Raw genomic sequence first — 15,439 nt, forward strand, 5'->3', positions numbered from 1 at the left:
TGAGACACCGTTCCCCCAGGCTTATTATAATTTATGTTTGGTATGTATGTGCTGTTTGGTTTTTAATTATGATAGGGTTTTTAGTTTTTTAATATTAGATTTGTGCCAGTATAATATTGTTTTTATCGTTGTTGTGAGCCGCCTCGAGTCTTCGGAGAGGGGCGGCATACAAATCTAATAAATTATTATTATTATTATTAATTGCTGGAGGGATCAGACTATGCTGAAACTGGTTGTTTTTTGCTGCAAGGAGGTAAGTCAATAACCATAAATGCCTATGGAAAATTCAAATTATTAGACTTATTTTTTTAAAGACTGCTTTACTATTAATTTAACAAAATAAAGAAGCTTTTTAAAATTAATGCTTGATCTGAAGAGGCCCAGTGCTGTTGTATCTTCTTTTAAATAGCAGACAATACTTCCAGAAAGCCACATCAGTTTTAAAGATCTGTAAAAGTATAATCTAAAATGTATTAAGTATTAAGTATTAGTATTAAGATAAGGCAGCTGAGTTAAATCCTCACTTAGTCATATTTGGAGTAGATCTATTTAAATAATTGGGAGGAATTAGAGTGATTACGTTAAAAAAAACTTTCTGGGATTAATATACTGCCATAATGTACATTTCTCCAATTCATTGCTATTTCTATGGGTCAGGCACACATGCACAGAAATACAGAGCAAACAGTGTATATCATCTATGCTGTTTGCTGTTTGGCAAATTGCTGGGAAGCAGAGGCCTTTTTTCCTTGTTTTCCTCCCCCAAAACTAAGATGCATCTTATACTTTGAAAAATATGGTATATCATGTACATTTGCTTATGGCTTTGATTGCTATATGAACATACTTTCCATTGTTTGTTTAGCTTTGGCTTTTATAATAGCACGTTATGAGAACTGAGCCAATTGTTATTTATGCAAACCATATTAACAAATCATTATTTAGTACAATCGGTAAACACTGTCAATATAAATGTTATCCTAGGTACAAAGTATCTTAAGAACGGGAATCAAGGGATTTCTTGGCTGTGTTATCTTTCCTACAGAATATCACCATCTGATTAAAAAAACATCCCACCCACCACTCACTCTCTTTAATATGAGATGAAGCTGAGATAGCAAAAAAAAAAAAAAAAGACAAGTTCCAGTAAGGGATTAGATCAATTGTTATTTTGTTTTGCAGAACTACAAAAAGGAGTTGAGGTATCACCGATTTTCCAATCATCCTATCAGCCAAATGCTTGCTTAGGTGTTAAATTAGAATTCACCCCCAAGTGATGTACGTGAGCTTGGGGTACTTATGGGTGTGCCATTCCAAAAATCCTCTATGAACAAATTCTTTATTGATTTTTTTGTTTGTTTCAGGTTTTGATGGCATATATCTTGTTCTACATTAACTGTAAATTCTACAGTTTTTAATTTTTTCTCGCAAATGACTTTCAGACTAACTGAAAGATTAGACTTTTCAGTTTGTGTCTAAGATAAATAATCTTTTAAGACTTCATGTTACTATTTTATTATTGAAGGATGATACAGGCTAAGATCTAAATTACAGTAAGGTCTAGTATTGGCACAGTTAAAGAGGCCTAGAAACAACATTACATTAAGTCACACTTAGATAGCAATAGCTGCAATTAATAGGGGATCATGTACCTAAGTCATATAAATAAATTAAACTGACAGAATCAACCTTCAGAGGCTTGTCACCTTTTAAGCACTCATGCATACCTTAAGTACATTGGGCTAATACTACAGTCTGGAAACAAAACGAACAATTAATTAAACAAATGTACAGTAACAGAGGTAACAGTAACTATTTGCAGAATGGAAAGCTTCCCAGAGATGTATCACTTAACAGGAGCCATGGTTAAAAAGATAAAATGGAGAAGTAATCATTCTTGATCAATGAATAAAAACCATGATGGCATTTCAGTGTAAAAAAATGCATTCTGTTACTACTTACATCAGCTATGTTTGTAAGGGTACATGTTCATGAAAGTACATAGGTATATCTGAAAGCAATACTAAGTAACACAAGCATTGTAGTTTTAAAACCAGGATTCAATGATTTAGCAGGGAAAGATATTGCAGTACCTTAGTTGCAGAACGGAGCTGGTTTTCAAATGTTCCATAGCTTAACAGTAGCCCCTGCTGGTCAAATATAACATATAAAAGAAAATATAATAAAGACGCAAGATATTTATTAAAGTAATATCTTACTTTTCATTTCAGGTACTGTAATACACAATGTACATAATGTTTATTATACCCAATTTTCCCTACAATAATTGTATGTATAGATTGATTTGACAGACAGTAAATGATTCTTTAAAGTTACCTAGTGAACTTATATGGTGAAGAGTGCATTAGAATCTGGGAATCTCTATTCTTAGTCTAAGACTTTAACAGCAGTAGTTGTTCTCATTTCTGAGTTTTATTCCTTATATAGGTATTTATTAAGTGTTTTGATGTATATCACATGACGCCTATTAAAACTGAATATATTAATAAAATAACATTAAGGTTGTTTTAAAACATTCTTTGCTGTATCCCATAATTTTCCCATTCCTATAAAGGAAACTCAGTCTTAATTTCATAAAAATACTAAGTACCTTATTCATTTGTTCATATATTTATACATACATACATACATACATACATACGTACATACATACATACATACATGCATACATATGTATATATATATGTTATTTTATTAATATATTCAGTTTTAATAGGTGTCACTTAAACAACACAATATAACTATAAGTAAATAAAACTTCTGTGAAATCAAACTGCCCACTTAGGAAGCGCCACTGATTGACAATCAATTTCACATGCTGTTGTGCACCTTCAACTTTGTACACAACAAAGTATTCAATGAGTATTTCATTCAGATATAAGATGTGTTATTTGAATGTTCCCTTTATTTTTTTGAGAAATATATATAATAAAATTGCAAGGGAGAATACTAATCATTTGCAAGAATTTCGGAATTAAAAGGTGTGTGTGTGTGTGTTTGTGTATCGAAAATAAGCATAAAGTCATCCCAGATTCATTTCTACAATGAAGTCTGAATTTTACAAACTACTATAACAAACTGTGAAGTATATATTTTATTTGAATAAAATGCTATAGTTTCCATTTTAAATAATCAACCGTTTTTTTGCAATATGTCAAACGGGTTGGGGAGGAGGCCTGCATTTGTCTAAATTTAATTTTGGAAGGTATTTTTTAATTGATTAAAGCAGCGCGATCACGTGTTGCAGGATCTGACTGAGCTCTAGAATATCAATTACTGTAATCTCCTCCTTAGCAAACTGACGGAACCCTACAATTTAGATAAGGGAGGATAGGAAAGCCGTTTACTCGTCCGGCCGAAATCTGGGATTCATCGGCACCTGTGACTAAGTGGCTTCTACAAATAAAACCTCTTATTTATTAAATCATAGTCTGATCGCCGTCTAGCGGGACATGGATTAATTACAGCCATCTCCAGCCTTAAGAAAAGCGTCGCCCCGCCCCCTCGAGAGTTAAGTCCACCACGTTCTACGGCAGCCGGCGGAAGCCTCTCTATTTTCATGTCCTGTCCAATCAGAGACGAAAACGGTTAAAGGAAGGAGCCAATCAGACCGAACCGAATCGCTACGGTTGGTGGCGGTTATATTTGAACGGCAACTGTGGAGGAGGCGACCGAGCAGGCTTGGAGAATTTTGGTGAATGCGGTCGGGCTGCGGCGGATGAACGTTTGGAGGCTCTGTCCTGGCTTGGGTTGGGTTGGGCCAAAGCAGGTGAAGGAGAGAGGCGCGCGTGTTTGCCTGTGTGTGATAATGGTGGGATTTCCGCTGGGGGAGGAGAAGGAGAATTAAAATGATCTTTCTCCGGTCTGTGCAGCGTTTGCGCTGCTTTAATTGCGAAGTTAGCTTCTTGGAAATAAATATTGAAATAATTGCGGCAATAGTTTATGGGAATACGTGAAGCCGGAGAAGCTAAAGCCATTATACCAGCGCTCTTTTAATCCTTGTGTAAAGTTACAACATTCATTCATACTGTACATACCTACCTACCTACCTACGTACATACATACATCCTATGTAAAGTAAATCTATTTTAAGTAATATTTAGTAATTTATATTTATTTATATTTAGTAATATATTATTCGTCGTTTTAATATAAAAATTATTAAAATCGAAGCCACTCAAGGGAATGTTAAGAGGGAGAGAGAGGAATTAGTTGGAGAAAGGTAGAGGTGGGGTGGAGAAAGGAAGCAAGGAAGGATGGAGAGAAGGAAAGGAAGGGAGATGGGAGATATGGAGAGAGCAGGAGGGGAGTGAGAAAGAGAAACATGAACACAGACTGATAGCTTATATATGACAGAGGGGTTGATATGAATATAAAAGAGATTAGTTTAGGAAATAGGTAACTATGTTTTAGATATATTGGTAAGGTATATGCATTGATAATTGTATGAATATGGAGTAAAAAAAAGAATATTTTTTTTAAACACCCCCCCCCCCCCCCAAATGGAGTCATTTGTAAAAGCAATGTCAGGATATCTGGCGTAATTATAGTTATAAAGTCCTGAACAGGCTATCTTTCACTCTCTCTGTTTGTTTTTTACACGATTGCCCGTCTTTTCAGCACTTACCTTTGGATCTGTATGTTAATAGGCCAACACGAATTACCATGGCTTCGGATGGGAATGAATGGGAATTGAGCAAAGAAAATGTGCAGCCTCTGAGGCAAGGACGACAAATGACTACTTTGCAAGGCGTTTTGGCTCAGCAAGATGTTTCTACTCACATGGTTATTCAGCAGCAAAAGAGGTGAACGTGACAGTCATTTTTCTCATCCCTGCATGCATCCCATTCTTGCTTTAAAATAAAACATGGTTTTATTTTGCATACAAATAGAATAGCTGGGTGTTTAATATGGTTCCTGCTGTGAATATATATTTGATGATTAAACAATTCTGAACATATATATGGTGTCTAGCATTGTTTTTCTCTGTGTTGAAACTTTAAATTGGGTGCAATTTCAAAATAGTTTTTAAAGCATGTACAACTATACTTTTCATTTACCATTATTATATTCTTGGTAAGAATTTTCCAGTTTATAGCATGTCAAATAGTTTAATGACAAGAAGGACTAGGGGAGACATTTGTTTACTATATCTAGACAGCAGCTTACAATTAACTGATAAACAATAAATTAGAACAACCAACATTAAAACAATATGTAATGTGAAAGTCATACATTTGATTATAATTTCAGGGCATTTGAATCTGAAATTCGCTTTTACTCTGGAGATGATCCATTAGACATCTGGGACAGGTATGCTTAACTTTTGTAAATGAAATATGAAAAAACATAATTTTCAAATCCAGTTATTCTCCCCCCCCCCTCTATTTATACTTATTTTTAATATCACTAGGTACATCAAGTGGACAGAACAAACCTTTCCTCAAGGAGGTAAAGAAGGCAATCTGTCTGCTGTTTTGGAGAGAGCTATTCAAGCTTTGAAGGAACAGCAGAGATACTACCAAGATCCCCGTTATCTTAGTCTCTGGCTTAAATTTGTGAGTAATACTATAGTATGTTGGGCCCAGATCATTGGCAAACTTTATTTAGATATATGACTGTCATGTGCTGTCATGTGCTGTGAACAACATTTTAACACAAAACATTATGGGAATTTTCCCATTTATGTGTTCATACAGCAGCAGTACTACATTAATTTGTAATGTTTTGAGGTCTTTGAATAGTTCACCAAATCAAACTTAATCTTCTCCCCTTAACAAAATCACAGCATTATAACAACTGTTTTAGAAGACCAGACTAAATCTAAACTGAAAATACATATACATACCTTAACAGGTTTTCTTTTTAATCAAAAGACCACAGAGCATTGGATCAGTGCTTTCCCTAACCAATTCTTAGTAGATCACAACACAATATTGTTTTGTCCCAAAGTGAACCTGATGCCTGACTAGAATTGATTTAGCTATATGAGTTTTATTCAAGCATATCTGAAATCAGTTAACAATCTGCTGAAGGAGTTAACCCAGAGAGGAGATGTATTAAAGTGAATTACAATTTTAAACTTCTAAGATTAAAATAGACAATAGATGTATAAGTCCTGGATGTAGTCAGAAATTCCATTCCTATTAACTGTAATAAGCACAAAAGGAAAGGTAATCAACCACCTTCCCTAAGCAACTTGACCACATACTTGATTCTCAGTGTCATAATATTTGTTTAGAACTGCATAAAATAGATAACATGGTTAGACAAGTAATTAAAATGAAGTAAGAAAAAATGATTACTTGGCCTTAGTAACTGGTTTTAAAGAACAGAAATACCTTTGCTAGATATTATTTCAAGGCAATTAAAATGGGCCTCGTCTGTATCTATTATTTAAAAATTCATTTGTTCATCTGTTTTAATCCTTGTAAACTGAGAAAACACAAGTAGGATGCAGAAATGCATGGAATTTAATCTACTACCATGGAATCCAAGCCCCAAAATAAAGACAAATCTAGGCCCCCAAAAGCTCAAATTTAGAGATTTTAGAGCAGGAAAACTTAAAGTTTGGCTATTTATTAAGTCAGGGATTCTGTTTCACTTCAATATTTTTTTCACAAAAGAGAAATGTGTTTTTAGTATGAAACAAACCTTTGTGATCAGAAAATTGTGCCAAACCATTCCAGATCAGGCATGATTCAGCAGAATCAAAGTTCAAGAATTTTGGATTTTAGCCAAAACAAAATTGGAGGGGATGTTTGGCAGGAGTAGAGAAAAGTGATGAAATGTCACTCCCCAATTCCATCCTATGTGTATTTTGTGTGCCCTTCACTGTTTTTATCTCAGCATTAATGTGCCAGCAAGGCATCTTCCATCAACTCACTGATCTCTGATTTTCCCAAGACTTTTTTTTTCTTTTTGCATGTTCCATAGCCAAATAAACCTCATGCTCCTCTCCATTATCACTTGAAACCACATCTCAGAGTAAAAATGTTTTGGTCTGCATCTTTTACAAAACGTATTTCTGAATAGTTTTCCGGATTTTTATCATGTCTATTTTATGTGCAGATGTAAGGGCTTGACATAGAGCTATATGGAGTTACTGAATTCTGAGTTCTTCTTTGAAAAATAGTTTATAATATGAACATTTTTTTCTTGTCTCTGTTTCTTAGGGGAACTGTTGCAGTGAACCTTTGGATCTTTATAGCTACCTGCATAGCCAGGAGATAGGCACTTCACTAGCGCAACTTTATATTACTTGGGCAGAAGAACTGGAGGCAAGAGAGAATTTCAAGAAAGCTGATATGATATTCCAGGAAGGGATCCTTCGTAAAGCAGAGCCTTTGGATAAATTATTGTCTCATCACAGGTAATTGATGAAAATTGAGAGGTGATTGCTTGACTTTACAGAAAATCAATTGGACACAGGTTTTCTTAGCCCGTTGCAATTCTTAACTGGTGAAGTGTTTGTAATTTGTCTTGCATGTAATCTGCAACTGCATAATCAACCTCTCTTTCTCCCCTCCAAAACTTTGGTCCAGTTTAATCACACAGTAGCCATTGTATGCCCCTGATGCAGTGATCTGCAGTTCACAAAAGTGTATGCATTTTAATGGTTTCATTGACCAAAATGCTACGGGACTTTGGATAGGAATGATAATTGCATGGCTGCACTGGGAATAATTTAGTCTGAGATACTTTGTTGCAAATAAATCTCTTCATAGATTATTTGGATTCAGACACTCTGCTTCATTAGGAAGCCAAAAGGCAGGAGTGGTAGCTGAAATCATACTATTTCTATTTGTAGGGAGTTCCAAGCCCGTGTGTCTCGACAGGTTTTAGAAGAGCTAGAAAATGATTGTGATGCTGAGGAGCAGTTGGACAGTACTGTTTCTGAACCACAGAGAACCACACTGGCAGAATTGAGGGGGAGAGGAAAGAAAGTCATAAAAGCCCCAATTAGCCGGGTAGGAAATGCTGTAAAAGGTAAGTTGTTGTTATGGCATTATAATTTGCCAATTATTTATGAATCATTGATACTTAATTATGCAATGTGTTGTAGCCCCAAGCCAAGGACAGAGACTCCAAACCCCATCATCTCAGCAAGCATCAGTTCGTCCCAATTTTTTTGTGTTTGATGAAAACCAAGTTGCAGATTCTACACCTGATTTTCCACTACTTACACCACAGCCTTGGGTTGCTCCTCCACCCACAAAATCAAAGGAGAATGAATTGAAAGCAGGCCCTTGGACCACAGGGAGGGTAAGAAATAGGAAATCTGCTGTTGAAATATATATAGCATGTCAATATAAAACAACTTGATGTATTCTTTGGGGGGGGGAAGCAATCTATTGTTAATGATTCATTGTTATCTTAGTGCAGTCTTTAGATGGCTTTCTCTTAAACCTTCTTCCCTTAACTATTTAGGTTACACAAATTTTCACGGTATCATGAATGTTTTCTGCTTATTTGCATTACTCTGCAAATGTGACATAAGTACATTTTTGCTTTGCTTACAGCAACTATAAGACTATAGATAAAATAACTGCAAATCAAACATGATCCATCAGTTGATGTATTAAAATAAAGAAATATTTTCTTTTGTTTTAGCGTCCTCGAAACAATACAGATTCCATGGCTTCTGCTGCCACCCCCAGCTTTACTCCGTATGTTGAAGAGGCTGCACAGCAGCAAGCCATGTAAGATTTCAGCCTTAGACTATTAAATAACTGAGTAAAGGAGGAAAAGTACTCTTATAAATCTGCTCTAGTGGGTTCTGCTATTCTGTCATCGTACTCAAGAAATCTGAGAATAAAGTAATCCTTATGGGAACTATCTTCCCTGTTTTATTTTACTATTTTATTTTGTGTAATCCCAAAGAACAAAAATCGTCTTCCAATTCCTAATCAAATGATAAATTGCCTAGATATTTTAATACTTTTTCTTGCAGCCTCTAAGAATGAAACTATTTTTTTTTGCCCTGAAACAGTAAAGAATAGAGCAATTTACAGTAAATATTTACTTATCCTTATCTTATGAAATATACATATTTTTCAGAGTATAAGATGCACCTTTCCTCCCCCTAAAAGAGGGTGGAAATGACTGTACTCGGTGTATAAGACACATCGAATGCAGTCATTTTTGGCCTCCAGAAGCACCACCTCCACATCCCATTTTTTCAAAAAAGGGCCTGTTTTTCACAAAAACAGGGTGGGCAGAGGGCCTGGGAAGCCTGCTGGAGGCTGGGAGAAGGCAAAAATACCCCAATTTTTGCAGGAAAATGGCCCATTTTGTACAAAGGCTGCTTTTTTGCCTTCCGCCAGCCCCCAGGAGCTCTCTGCAGGCTTCCCAGGCCCTCTGCCTACCCCATTTGTATAAAAACAGGTGTTTTTGCCTTCCCCCAGCAACTCTCTGTAGGCCTCCCATACCTCTGCTTTTTTTTTTTAAAGGATGTGCAAAGGGTTTGGGAGGATTTTGGGAGACAACCAATTTTTTTCTTTCTTACCTCTGAAACCTTGGTGCATCTTATACACCAATGCATCTTATAGTCCAAAAAGTGCATTAACGGATTCCTTCAGTAGTGAGCTGTTACCATTAATTAAATTTTAATTTAATTGATTTATAAGCCATCCAACTCCTTCTAGACTAGTATGTGTCTTTTTGATGGAACTATTTGTAAGGAATGATGGACGATTTAAGAAATATTTTAGAGGGTTAGCTTTGTTCCTAGCTAATCTCCTGCATTAATAGCCCTTCTGAGTATTTGTACTGTTGATAATTACTGTTGTATAATTATCTGGATATATTATTTGCTGAATAAAGTATTCCTCATCTGGGAAAGGATGAGCATGATTGTGTTAGGATGCTATATAAATAATATTGTTTGAAGTTTTAATTGCTTGCAAAACCAATAGTTGTAAATAGCAAAACAAATTTCCTATTGGAAAATTTGGCCTGTAGATGTACCCATAATATAAAGTCAGCTGAATGCTCCGAATATTTTTATTGGCAACTATGGGCAATAATATAGAATGGGTGGCAAACTCACATTGTCACAGTAGCATCATGTAACATATTGGTACTTCCCCTCCCTTTGCTCAACTGCTGATGCACCTGGCCCGCAGGGGCAGAAAGTTCAGACAAAATACAAAAGCAGGCCTTTTTAAAACCAGGGCTTTCCCCTGTACTCTTGTGAAGCATCAGCTCCATTTTTTTCTCCCATGTGTGTTTTCTTTACCTTTGAAATAAATGGGAGATTTTTTTTTAGAAAAAAGCCTCCAAACTTAATGATAACTGGGATTATGGTGAAGGTCAGATTTGAAGCATAGGTTTTCAGAGTGAAACCAGTTTGGAAATCACATCCATGTTCTCTCCACCATCTTCTTCAAAGCTGCTTGCTGTTGCTTTTATTTTTCTGGGGGGAAATACCATGTAATTTCCCCTATGAATTTTTGTAACAATTATTTTGCCCTAGAGACTGGAGGTTTTTTATGGACCGTTTCTTTTATGACAAATGTGTCTCCGTAATTCCTTGATTATTTGTACTTGGTCCATCCTCTTTTTCTTCCATGATTCTTTCAGGACTCCTCACAAAATAGAGTCCAGCATTAACTGTGTATTAAGTGCCCGGAAACTTGGAAAAGAGGAGGATCCTCTACATCGTGTGCAAAGCCATAATGAAGATGGTCAGGAAAAGAAAGTAGAGGTCATGTATTGTAAAACGAAAGTGTATGCTGGAGTAGAGGAATTTTCCTTCGAAGAGATTAGAGATGAAATCTACAGAAAAAAGAGAAGAGCAGGTATTAGATCCAAAAACTACTAAGAAACTTGCAGAATTGCTAAATGTCAGTATTTTAAGAGATTTGAAAGAAATGCACTTGCTATGTTTAGCATCATATGATTGAAAGAGGTTTGAAAAACACCTTTGGGTTATTCTACAATTGAAACCATCCATGTCCTGTCCTTGTAATACGGCATGTATTTTTTTAATACTGTTTAATACTCTTCCCCTACCGCAGGGGTTGACAACCCATGGCTCCGGTTCTTTGGGGCCTCTGCCGCAACTCCCTGTCACCCTGTCCTGGCAGTGACATGGTCAGAGCCATGTGGGATCAAAGGTCCCTGCACTTGCCTTTGCGCTGCAACAGCATTCTGCCTAGTACACTTGCTGTTGTCCACAGCAAAGACTGCTGGGAGAGAATGGCAGGGGTGGATCTTGTGGAGTAGAGGCCATCCCCCAAGCCTGGCCTTCCTCTACCATTGGTGGGCCAAGAGAAAGAAGGGGTGGTGTAGGGAAACACTCCTCTGCCCTGCCAAGCACAACAGCCCAATGAGGAGGGGGATATCCCAGCAGAAGCACCCTTATTGACAAGTTGGATGGCGGAGGGGCTCAATACTCCCTCCATGGCCTGCAGCAAAAGCACACCACAATGGGGGAGACTGGGTCTCCTGGTATGCATTCCCTGCCCCTGGCAACACTCTCTATTCCTATCCCCCCTTTCTAAGTTTCTCTTTTAAGGATCTAGAGCAGTGATGGCGAACCTTTTTCCCCTCGGGTGCCAAAAGCTCGTGCACACACACTATTGTGCCTGCGCGAGTGCCCACAACCATAATTCAATGTCTTGGAAGGGGGGAAATTGCCTCCCCTGCCCCCCCAACCCATTTCCCAGTGGGTTGGTAAGCATGTTTTTCACCTTCCCCAGGCTCCAGAGGCTTCCCTGAAGCTTGGGGAGGGCAAAAATGCCCCCCTCCTCCCTTTAGAGGCACCCTGAAGGCAGAAAACGCCCTCCTAGAGCCTCCGCGCAAGCTGAAAATCAGATGGCCAGTGTGCAAAATGTGCACTGCAGCTCAGCTAGGGCAACAGCTTGTGTGCCCGCAGATATTATTATTATTATTATTATTATTATTATTATTGATTACATTTGTATGCCGCCCCTCTCCGTGAGACTCGGAGCGGCGCACAACAACAAAACAGTGCAAATCCAATGGTTGAAACAATTTAATACCCTTAATATAAAAAACAATCATACATCTCATACAAAAGCGGAAATGGCCCGGTGGAATCAATTTCCCCATGTCTGGTGACAGAGGTGGGTTTTAAGGAGTTTGCGAAAGGCAAGGAAGGTGGGGGCAATCCTAATCTCCAGGGGGAGTTGATTCCAGAGGGTTGGCGCCGCCACAGAGAAGGCTCTTCCCCTGGAGGGGTGGTGTAGGGAAACACTCCTCTGCCCTGCCAGACGACATTGTTTTGTCAACCCGGAGAAGGTCAAGTCTGTGGGACCTAACTGGTCGCTGGGATTCATGTGGCAGAAAGCGGTCCCGGAGATATTCTAGTTTGCTGTCACTGATCTAGAGAATGTTGTTAGTGTTATGATGCTGAATAGCTGGAGTTCTATATTACATAGGAGTTTAAGCAATTTTTAAAAATGCAATCTCGGTAGCATTTTGCTACAGCTTTTTGCTGTGAAGATTATAACTTGTTTTTCTTTCATATAAAAGAACTACAGGCTTTAGCACACAAAAAAGCTGAATTGCAGAGAAGGATTGAAGAAATGGAAGAAATGATGAGACAGCAGCAAGAAAACAAGCAGAAATCAGGCACTCAGGTAATATTCTATTATCACACGCTTATTATTTAACTTCTGTGTAATCGCATTAGACTTGATGCACGTTGTCAATTTTTTATTGTTTATTCAATGATCACAGCAACAAGTAGAACAAGAGACTGCAGCTGTATTTCCTGCCGTTTCAAAGGATTTGAAATTTTCCCCAACTGAACAGCAACATAATTTAGATACTGAAGACATTTTTGAACCGTTTCATCCAGAGTGTTTTTCTATGAAAAGGTAATGGAAGATTGCTTTGCTAGAGGGAGGGAGGAAGAAAGAGAGAGAGATTTTATTTTTAAGCCAATAATTCAGAATTAGAAGCAAGCGATTACTTGCACACATACAACATCTATTTATTAACCTCTTTTCTGTTTTACATCCTGTCACCTTAAAGCAATTTTGAGCTGGTTGAAAGTAATCAGTGCAAGAATTCAAACTCCAACGGTAAGTTATATTTATAGATTTTTTTATAATCCAAATCATGAGTCCAACCAAAGGGAAGATAGGAAGTATTTTTATAATAAATCTCTTACCCATTGGTAAAGCGAGTGACTTTTTTCTTTTTTGAGAGTGTGAAAATAATCAAAATGCAATTTAAACTTCCTTCAATTAACTTGCTTTGCAAGGAGAGTAATTATTCAATTCTAGTGAGGGACATACTGATTTTATCCTAGCCATTTAACAGCCACTCACCTAGTTTATCAAATGTAATCGTGCAGCATCTCAGATTATATTTGTAAATTTATACAAATATACAGTGTTCCGTCGATTTTCGCGGGTTCGAACTTCACAAAAAGTCTATACCACGGTTTTTCAAGAATATTAATTAAAAAATACTTCGCATTTTTTTCCCTTATACCACGGTTTTCCCCGCCTGATGACGTCATACGTCATCACCAAACATTCATCCGCCTTTAATAAATATTTTTTAATAAACTTTAATAAATAAACATGGTGAGTAATAATCTAAATGGTTGCTAAGGGAATGGGAAATGGCAATATAGGGGTTTAAAGTGTTAAGGGAAGGCTTGTGATACTGTTCATAGCCAAAAATAGTGTATTTCCGCATCTCTACTTCGCGGAAATTCGACTTTCGCGGGCAGTCTTGGAATGCATCCCCCGCAAAAATTGAGGGAACACTGTATAATGTTATGGTGTTGATGGGGGGGGGGGGAAATGACCATTTTATGGACCATTCTGTTTCCTTTCCCCTTCTCTTCCTATGTGCCTTTATAAAGAGGCTGAATCTGGAAAACCTGGGTGCATGCTTTAATTGTCTGAAAAGGGATTTGGCCATCTTTGTGTCTCTAATCTGCTTGAAAACTCTTATTGTACATTTATCTGAGTGTATCTGAGGAAAATGGACACAAAAGACTGGAACAAAGTACAAACAGCAGCAGTTGTTTAAAGGTTTCTTTAAAGCCTATGGAGATTCAGAAAAACTCTCACTGATCACATAATGTATTGTTAAGGACTTTTAATGGAAAAACAGGGTAACTGGCATGATATTGTTTATTTTCTAAAAATAAAATAGTGGGAAATGCTGTGTTATTCCAAAATTTCTATTTTCATTTTAGAAGAAGAAATTGAGACTAGGAATGATTATTACAAATATATCTCACTTTGCTTTGGACGGAGAATTACATACAGGCAATTCTCATGCAGTAATCATTTGAAATTAAAAGTGAGAAGTTAACCAATTATTGCATTTATATAACCAACACAGCATTCCTATGATTTCATAACTGATTTGCACACTTTGTGACCTGCGTGTATTTATGCCTATTGGAATCACATGGTAGTTTGCACTGCAATTGCACTGCTTCATTTAATTATTGAAGGGAAAGTAAGTTTGAAGTCTGTTGTAGTTGCGTGATTTACTGCTTGGTAATTAAACTTTCAGTCACTATTGTGATTGCTAAGAGGATTACCTATGGTGCCATAATTCCGATATTGTTTCTTCATAGCAATTAAATAGGTTAGACTGAGACTGTTATGGTATTTAAGCACATGAACCTGAGTATGAGTGGGGATTTCAGCCAATTCAGATGTAAACTGGTTCCCTGTATTAATTTGTTCTGCTGGAAGACTGACAATTGCTAACAATTGTAATTGACAGAAGTTGTGTAGAATTTTTTTAAAGTGAGATGTAATTATCTTCACTATAATAATGCAATCTGCTTATGAGCCTATGTCAGTTTCAGAAAAAAATTATAAAGTCAATGAATGTAGAGATAGGATATTAAAGTGCTCTTGATAATTATAATATTAATGTACTCAGCTTCTGGAAAATATTAAGCTGGCCACCTTAAAATTCAACAACGTATTTTTCAGATACTGAGATCTGTCCGGCTGTGAATTCTATGCCTTTTTCTATTTTTGATGAGTCATCTGCTCCAGAAAGTAAGACTACCAGGTAAATATAAACTTTTAAAATATTAATAAACTGTATATTTCAGCAGATTGCAAGTCCAGTATTTAAAATAAGATTCCATATTCAGTGAATCTTCAGTGTCATCAAAATATGCATTTGTTTTATCTTTTAGTTTTTCACTGGTACATGATAGACATCCCCTTGAAGTCCACAAACTTTCAGAAAGTGTCACTGCTAAGGAAAACATACCTCCTGGAAATTCTGTAAGTGTTCACAGTTTGTATGATGCATATTATGAATATATTTTGCTTTAAAAACCTATTATATTTTCCTACCTATAAAATACTACTTTTGTCAAAAATATGTTTGCCTGCATAGCAGACTGCACGCCAACAAATTTAGAATTCTACCACTTTACATCTGTGAATGTACA

At 36.7% G+C, this 15,439-nt stretch overlaps 2 protein-coding genes across 3 annotated transcripts in view; one reads left to right on the top strand and one right to left on the bottom strand.

Annotated features, from left to right (window-relative positions):
- BMF (Bcl2 modifying factor) overlaps positions 1 to 2,114 on the bottom strand; it is a 91,351-nt gene extending 89,237 nt beyond the window's left edge. The window contains exon 1 of the mRNA XM_070734241.1: positions 2,094 to 2,114. The gene's annotated coding sequence lies outside the window, so the exon portion shown is untranslated. The remainder of the gene's footprint in view (positions 1 to 2,093) is intronic.
- A 1,350-nt stretch (positions 2,115 to 3,464) lies between these two features.
- Positions 3,465 to 15,439, top strand: part of BUB1B (BUB1 mitotic checkpoint serine/threonine kinase B) — a 32,130-nt gene continuing 20,155 nt past the window's right edge. Inside the window, exons 1-14 of one of the 2 annotated variants that reach the window (XM_070756674.1) lie at positions 3,465 to 3,790; positions 4,671 to 4,826; positions 5,275 to 5,334; positions 5,435 to 5,579; positions 7,197 to 7,393; positions 7,832 to 8,010; positions 8,087 to 8,286; positions 8,635 to 8,723; positions 10,606 to 10,823; positions 12,523 to 12,629; positions 12,730 to 12,869; positions 13,027 to 13,076; positions 14,967 to 15,048; positions 15,179 to 15,269. In XM_070756674.1, coding sequence (XP_070612775.1) covers positions 4,687 to 4,826; positions 5,275 to 5,334; positions 5,435 to 5,579; positions 7,197 to 7,393; positions 7,832 to 8,010; positions 8,087 to 8,286; positions 8,635 to 8,723; positions 10,606 to 10,823; positions 12,523 to 12,629; positions 12,730 to 12,869; positions 13,027 to 13,076; positions 14,967 to 15,048; positions 15,179 to 15,269 — 1,698 coding nt within the window. In that variant the 5' untranslated portion in view covers positions 3,465 to 3,790; positions 4,671 to 4,686. The remainder of the gene's footprint in view (positions 3,791 to 4,670; positions 4,827 to 5,274; positions 5,335 to 5,434; positions 5,580 to 7,196; positions 7,394 to 7,831; positions 8,011 to 8,086; positions 8,287 to 8,634; positions 8,724 to 10,605; positions 10,824 to 12,522; positions 12,630 to 12,729; positions 12,870 to 13,026; positions 13,077 to 14,966; positions 15,049 to 15,178; positions 15,270 to 15,439) is intronic. The other variant, XM_070756682.1, reaches the window with a different exon arrangement.

This window comes from Erythrolamprus reginae, chromosome 1 (assembly GCF_031021105.1).
Source record: "Erythrolamprus reginae isolate rEryReg1 chromosome 1, rEryReg1.hap1, whole genome shotgun sequence".
Taxonomy (NCBI): Eukaryota; Metazoa; Chordata; class Lepidosauria; order Squamata; family Dipsadidae; genus Erythrolamprus; species Erythrolamprus reginae.